Source organism: Egretta garzetta, unplaced genomic scaffold (assembly GCF_000687185.1).
Source record: "Egretta garzetta isolate BGI_Z169 unplaced genomic scaffold, ASM68718v1 scaffold62, whole genome shotgun sequence".
Classification (NCBI taxonomy): domain Eukaryota; kingdom Metazoa; phylum Chordata; class Aves; order Pelecaniformes; family Ardeidae; genus Egretta; species Egretta garzetta.
The window spans coordinates 1,545,316-1,553,145 of NW_009258947.1; the positions used below are offsets into that span (position 1 = coordinate 1,545,316).

Below are 7,830 nucleotides of genomic sequence, written 5' to 3' on the forward strand. Positions count from 1 at the left end.
TAGCTTATCAGGGAAAGATCTTAGAAAGGTCCACATCGTCTCTGAAGTAAATGATACCTGGGAGAACTTGGGGTTCCTACCAGAGTTTGAAGAAAGCCAGGGAAATTTTGCCACATATCAGTGTGGAAAGTCACCACAGCCCCACTGAATTGTTCCTAAAGACAAAAAGGGGGATTAAAAACATATTCAGAATGGGACCAGTGATGATTTCACTGTCTGCTGCAAAACCTTAATCATTTTTGAGAAAGGCTGATGTTCAGTACTTTCAAGCAAATTAAACATATTCCTTCCTAACACTGAAAATTCACGACCAATACATCTTTCATCTTACCTTTCAAGAGCTGCTCAACTGAAAAAGCAAGACTAAACAGAAGTTTGAAAATGAAACCAAAAATTCCCTTGGAAACAAAGTAATTCTCTTCTCCTGTGGCGGGGCATTGATTTGTAACACAAAAGATTTTTCCTGCACTCTGAGCTGTCTACAGTCATCCATATTTTCAAAGAAAAGCAGTCCTTAGCTCTGACAAATGCGTATAAATATTTATGTGGTACAGCACCTTGCAAAGTGAGCATGAAAAGAACAGATATGGCAGGTTGTGTCCTGACTAATAAACCTAGACTGCTTCCCTTAAAAACGTGCACCTTAAGTGCATACATCTTATCCTATTAGCAGCATCTTTGGTTGGCGTTTTCTGAGAATCACCCTTTAATAATAATGTAACAAATACACATGGGAATTTCATTATTTAACGAAAATACCTCCATCTACTACCTTCCCTCTAGGTTTGCAGAAGCTCACTCATGCAAACTATTTCGTTTTCTCCCAAGTGGAAAGCAGGTTCAACAATTATTTTATCTGGAATTGTTATCTATCTCAACAACTTCAGACATGTAGACCTTAGTTCATAACACTAGAGAAGAAAGACAAATGCCCTGCATTCCCAAACCGTTGCTGTAGTTGAGAATTAACCATCCAGGGACTGAGAAGCACATTTAAAACATATGGTGATGTGACCCAGATGATCTGTGAATTTAACTGATGTCAACTAAACCACCTGATGAGCGCTTCAAGGGCAACTCTTCCAGTGCGCAACGTTGGCGTAGGTTAAAATAGGCAACCGATTCTCCTACCACAAATGTTTTATTTAATCCCTGCCTAGTTGCCACTCCTCCAGATGTATTTACTGAGAGTAGCAAGCTCTTGAGAAACGCAGCTCGAGTGCTTACTTGAGCTCAGCATCCGCCCAGCTGTGCTGGCAGCTGTTTTGGGCCAGGAGAGGCAGCGGCAGGAGCTGTTGCGGTGCAGGCAGGAGGAATGCGGAGAATGAAAGCTGGTGTTTCTGGACTCCTCACACTGCAGGTCTGGAGGCCAGGTTAGCTGGACACCACATCCATGGTAACACAAAGTAAACTTCTAACCTCTGCAGGGCCCTCATGTTGAGTCACTGTTACGCCAGCAGGGCAGCTCTCACAGATGGGCATTGGTGCGACTGAAAGGGAACTGGCTTTGGCTTTGACTGGGGGGGTTCTTGGATTTTTTGTGGTTTGCAATGTCCACAAATACATGCTTTGGTGCAAGACATTTTCTAGCAAGCAATGACAGATTGGGAAGTATTTGATGCACAGCCAGGAAATTCCATGAGTTATTGTAGAGGCCCCATTCACTACACTTATCATCTAAAGTACTTTTTATCAGCTTTTAAAACATGTTTAGTTTGGTCAGTCCAAATGAAGCATTTTATTAATGATATTGAGTAAGGTGCTGTCTACACAGGATGTCTCACCTGTGCCCTACCATGCCTTCTTGCTTTGCAGCGCAGGGATGCCGTCCTGTGCATCCCAAGCACAGCCCTACTCCAGACTCACGCTAGCAAATTGTGGCCTTGCATATCCTGGGATAGTTTCCTAATGTCATTCTGTAAGCCCGCTGCTCACTCACAGTGCATAAAATTAAAGGTGTTAAACCACAAGCTGCCAAACACTGCAATGTTTGCAATTGGAGACAGAGTTGGAGACGTACTGCAAACAAGGTGGAGGAGCCTATGTACATGTGAACTGTACCGTTCTGCAGCAAGGCAGTAACAACGCAAAACCCTCTCTCATTTTTGACTACCTGTTTCTTGGAAAAGATTTCGGGCAGGGTTTTAAGGGGTATTCCTCCCCACTGGTTGAGCAAGCTGTGTGACAAAGCAAACTAGATGGATACAAGGTACTCCAATTTGGCTTGAATACTCTCAGAGAAAGAGAAGCTTGGCAAGGATTTAGCTTACAACATGTTTGCCAAGTATCCCAGATAAAGCTGCCACAGTTAGTCTTCACCAGCCAAGCAAATAACATCTAATCAGGATGAGCCCTGGTCAAACAGCCCTAGTAAGGCAGAGCCTTTGAAGGTCCAGGTGGAGCCTGTCTGCCTGCATGGAAGTGCCCAACCCAGCGGTCATTGCCACTTCATTCCCACTTTCTCCCCCCATCTCTGCCGATGAATTCATTGATGGAAAGAGATGGGTGCACAACACAGACCTTCTGTCACAGCCCGGAGTGTCATCCTGGGGTGCTGAGCTGATGCTGAGTATCACCGTGAATGGCAGCTGCTGCCATGCTTCGCTTTTCCAGGAGCTGTTGTTTCCCACTGCCTTGCTGGGGAACAGTTCACAACCTCCGCTTGTCATCATGCTCTCGGACACCCCAGCGCCTGTGGCAAAAGTGAGGCTGCCAGGGGACGGGGGCGAGGGTAGGAGGCAATAATAAAATACTAAACTTGGACAAAGTAGTCGTGAGCCAGATGAGGGAAGAGTTTCTCCCTGTGTCTGGTTCTGTTCAACCTCCAAGTCAAGGATTCTGATGAAAGAAGAAAAAAAAGTGTCATTTATTATTTATCATATCAGGCAAGCATAAGGTGATACTCTAAAGCTTTTATTCAGCTGCTTATGGCTATTGCCAACATAGTAAATTCCCCTGCCAGGAGATTTCCACTTGAATAATGAACATCCATTTAAGAATGGTGCTGAAACTCAAGGCTGAATAACCTTGATTCAAACCAGGAAGGAGGATGCAGAGCAAACGCCCGTCAAGCAGGACTGACAGTGAGAGGAGCTGAACTGCAGGGGTGAATCCAGGCAACATCCCACCATGAAGTAGCAAGGCTCATCTCGCTGGAGACCTCATTTTTCTGAAGCTTACAACCAAGCTCAGACTCTGCAATCATTGCTCTGATGAAACATGTTAGGGAACCCGATCCTGCAAATAGCTGTTTTACTTAATCGCTGCCCCACCAGGTCCTGGAGAGCTCATGAAAAATTAAACAGAGAACATAAAATATGAATGGGATGATCACCAGCCCATAAAAGCCCTGCAGTTCTTGAAAGGCGTTTTACATGTAATGACTGCTGGATTTTAGAAAACATGTTTCTGCCTCTTTTTCCAAAGAAGGTGCAACAATTTTCAAGCCTCTGCATAAAACGAGGTGCCTTCAAGGACATGCTTGGGAGCACCAGGGAGAGCACGTCGCTCCCCCATGCAGCCGGTTTCCCTTGGCACATGGGAGTCCGCTGCCCATTAATAACCGGTAAGCAAATTAAACAGAGCCAAATACATGGGTAAAGTGAAAATACATAGGTCTCTAACTTGATGCTGCATTGCCAGAGAAAGCACAGAACTGGAAGATGAACATTTGATCAGAACTACAGGACTGATCTTGTGATCACGTGGTGATAACAACCCTCAGCTTGAATTCTGCCCAGTAAATGTAATATTTAACTTATGGTAGCCTTTGATGACTCTTGTCCTTTATTCTGGGTGTCGTGTACAGGTATTTTTAGCTGACCTTTCTGAACCTTCTGGGTCTGTGGCCTAAATGGTAAGTACATTCTTAGTTTTCACAAATCACGCTGGAAACAATCACATCCCTACTGCTGAGGTCTATCAGCTGAGAGTCAGCCCTAGTACGTTTAAAATTAGGTTTATAATATGGACCCTATGGATTAGTGTTTCCTAGACTGCCAAAAAGTTTTGGTAACAAAGGAAATTGCTGCCAGGGTAAAGCACTCCCTTGTTGCAGGTGTTAAAATTATTGCAGCATGACCATATACTTGAATAAACTGGCTGTTTACTTCACGGAGGTCTCTTCACCGCCCTGTTAGGCTATGTGCTATGAACTGTCGTTTCATCTCAGATGTTCAAAAAAAAAAAGACATTGACCAAGCCCATACGAGGTTACACTGGCTCAGCCCCTGGAAAAGAGCTTCCCCCCTCCTGCCTGTGTCTTTGCCCTGGTGAAGCACCTCTGGCCCTTCGCCTCTGCTGAGTGCATGCTCCCTGGGGCTGTCGCCAGCATCCCCTGTCTCACTGCGGCGCTGGACAGGCTTAGCACCATGCAAATGGATGGGGAGAGGGCCTGAGCAGGCTCCGTGGTGATGATTGCAGTTCTGGCTCTGGACTCTACCCCCAGCAAGGGCATTCAGGAGCAAATAGGCCTCTATTTTGTCTTCCTTCATGGAAATGTGGTTGGTTTTGTTACGTGGCTCCTGCTTGCAGTGAAATCTGTCTCCCATCCTCTGCATTTAGCAAGGCCAGCAGCTGCAACAAGCTTCACAACCCACCATCTGCATCATTTTGTTTTGCCTTTTATCACAGAAGGATGAGCAAGGAGAATGAATAGCTCAGGAGAGCCCTTTCTTCTCTCTAAGGTAATTTGGGAAAGGATCTGTCATATAACAACACTTCTTTAATTTGTCGGCTGGATACCTGGCTTCCTCCTCCCTCAACTCGCAGGAAGAAAATAGGCTTTTGAGAAAAATCCAAATTTTAAAAGTGATCCAAATTTCACATAATTAAAACCAATTTCAAGCAAGTAAATGGATTTTTGCATTATATAGATTCCAGGAATTGGAAGTGTCTGCCCCACATCTATGTAGGAAAGAGGCTTAAGCACTACATTTCTCCACGTCCATAAGGCCCATGCTCTCTATCAACAGCTGTATCTATACTGAATTATGTTCCTCTCATGCACCAATTACGAACTGTCAGAAAATATACATGTAATCCTTCATACCAAGATCTGCTCATGCAATTTTTAAATACCACACTGCAAGCTGTGGTACTTATCCTAAGGGCTTCATGTACTGGAAGGAGAAAAAACTACTGAAGGCCCCACGAATATAGTTCTTTTTCAGGAGATCAGATGCAAAATAAACACAGCTTTTATTAAAACCAGGATATCGGCTTTTACCAGAGCTAAATTTGTTGTGTTTCTGTCTGTGGAGGAATTGATTTCCAAGCCTAGACGCCACACATTTGTGTTAATTATCTTTAGTTTAAAACAGTGAAGTACCCCTCAAACCAAGGCAAACCGCACAGCTGACTTCCAGCTGCTGGTGCCAAACTGCACGGCAAAACCCACTTTGGAAGAGCCGAATCCACCAGAGTCAAACAGAACAGAGAACCTCAAGCCTGTGAAATGCTAGGGGGGTCACCTGGAGCAAACTCTTCTGGTCCCAACAGAAAGCTGTGGGGAAAATAAGATTGCCAGAAGCACTGACTCAGCTTTGCTTTCCTGATACTTGGGGGTGCATATGCATAAGGGGAAGGGAGAGAGTAAGGAGGGGAAAACTGTAGCAGTATAGTATAAAACTAGTGTACTCCTAATTAGTAATAGTTTCAGCCAGTATAGTATAAATACAGTGTAGTCCTAATTAGTAATAGTTTCAGTTCAGTCTGTTATCTAAGCAACTGTAAGGGTTGAATACTTTTCTAAGTTTTTTTCTAGCATTTAATACAGCAGAAAATAGAGAAGCTATTTACAAAGCAGGAATCTGCAAAGGACAGACATCCCTCATAGACACGGGCTCTTCAATTTCATGTGGGGGGTCTGATCTAAATTGGGCAAGCTGCACACATTTATTTGTTTGTATTTTGGGTTTTGTAACGACACAGATTTCTGCTTTGCAAAAAGGCCGTACCAGAACACGTAGTACACAAAACATGTTTTCCTTCTGCCCTTCATGAAAGGACTCAAACTAAGAAAAGTCAACCGCTTGCTAAAGAGCAAAGAGAAATACATAAATCAACAGAGCGGGGCTTTGCACACACCTTGAGTTCACCAGGCTGCAATGCACGCTGAAAGAAGCCATCATGCCAGTTCCTGGGTCACCTTGTTAGTCTCCTTGGCTTTCTTACACGTGTACAGCCATTTGATAATCCGAGCGTTGCGCTCGATCACGGAGGTGCTGCTCGGGACCTGCTCTGTGAGCTCGTCCTCCAGCAGCCCCTCGTCCCCGCTGTGCCTCGTGAAGTCGCTCTCGGACGTTGCCATGCTGATGCTGCGGATCTTGAAGGAGATGTTGTCGGACACCACGGAGAAGTTCTCTCTCCCAAGATCCTCGATGACCTCCTGCTCCAGGCCACAGTACTTGAAAAATGTATCAAACTCAGAGAAGGACTTGGAGTAGCGAGAGCTGATGTCCGACTGGGAGCGATGGAGACCTCTCCTCCTCACCTCCTTGACCTCCTCAGGAGGTACACTCGGTTTTGAGGGTCTCTCATGCTCTTTTGTACATACCCCTGGGGCTTCGGTGCTCACGGTGATGGTTTGCTCAGCTCCACGGTCGCTTGGCTCGTGGTCACCGTGTTTCGCTGAGAGAGGCTCTTTGCTCTCGGTGGCTGTGGCGTCCTCCATGACTCTGGGCATCGCAGGGGAAGCCAATTGCTTCTCCTTTACAGACCCGTGGAAGATCCTCCTCACCAAGCTCCCCCGTGAGTTGTCCTGGCTTTGACCTCTCCCAAACTCGCATTTCTGGCGGTAAATCACCAGGGAATCCGGCCGCATCTGCCTCTTGGGGGTGCTGCGCCTGGCTATGGGGGGGCCGTGCTGCAGGGGGGCACGGCAGGAGTACACCGCCTTCGCCAGCTCCAGGGGCTTCGCGCCCTCCCCTCTGCCAAAGTCCCTGCTGATCTTGCTCTCCACGGAGCAGGTCTCGCTGCTGCTCTCCGAGGCCGAGCTCAGCGCGATGACGGGCTCCTGCGTGGTGCCGATTACCTGCCGGCTTTTTACGTTCTGGGCCTTGCCGGCTGCCAGCCTCTCCACGGCACTTTTCCTGCCCGGGCTGCCCGCCTCCATCTGCCTGCGGAGGTACTCGGGCCCCTTGTTGAGGAGTCGCAGGGTGAGGGAGGAGTGGAGGTCGGAGATGGCGTGCATTCTCACGGCCCGGCAGAGTTCCGTTGGCATAGCAGTGGCAGGGACGCGGATCCCGCTTCCAGCCCGGGGAGGGAAGGGGGGAAAAAAAGAGAAAAAGAAAAGAAAGGAAAAAAAAAAAAGGGGGGGGGGGCTAACTTTCGGATTAAAACCCTAAGTAGGAAGACATCTTTCAGATATTCTTTCATACACGTGACATCTCCAAGGTATAGATCTCTGCCAGATCCTATTCTGAAGCAGTTGACAGCTGCCAGCTTTGTGATGTGATATAAACAAGTGCAATTTTTATATAATATTGTATGAGTAAAAATCAAGTAATTATAACAGCCAATAAATATACTGGAGGTATATTCGCATCACTTTTTTAGCTGTTGTTTTAGAGATGTTATTTAAGAATTAAATGCTTACAATTTAATATTAACTTAACAGCATGAAGTATAAACTTCGGGCGTTGCTAGGCAAAGGTGTAGGTAGAAATCCCGTTGTTATCTTAGAAGTCTGGTAAGGCCAAAGGGGAAATTCTAATGGGAGAGAAATGCTAATAACTAAAATTGCTTTTCTTCTGTCTGAATCATTTCTTGTGATTCTACTATTGCTTCTGAAATTGAAGAAAGTGAATAGTGGAAGAATAACTTCTCATG

General features: G+C 45.9%; 1 protein-coding gene across 1 annotated transcript; it reads right to left on the minus strand.

Moving 5' to 3' along the window:
- Positions 1–6,127: 6,127 nt before the first annotated feature.
- On the minus strand, positions 6,128–7,222 carry FAM110C (family with sequence similarity 110 member C). The gene has a single exon (XM_035889917.1). The coding sequence runs from the start codon at positions 7,220–7,222 to the stop codon at positions 6,128–6,130; it is 1,095 nt and encodes a 364-aa protein (XP_035745810.1).
- Positions 7,223–7,830: the final 608 nt, after the last annotated feature.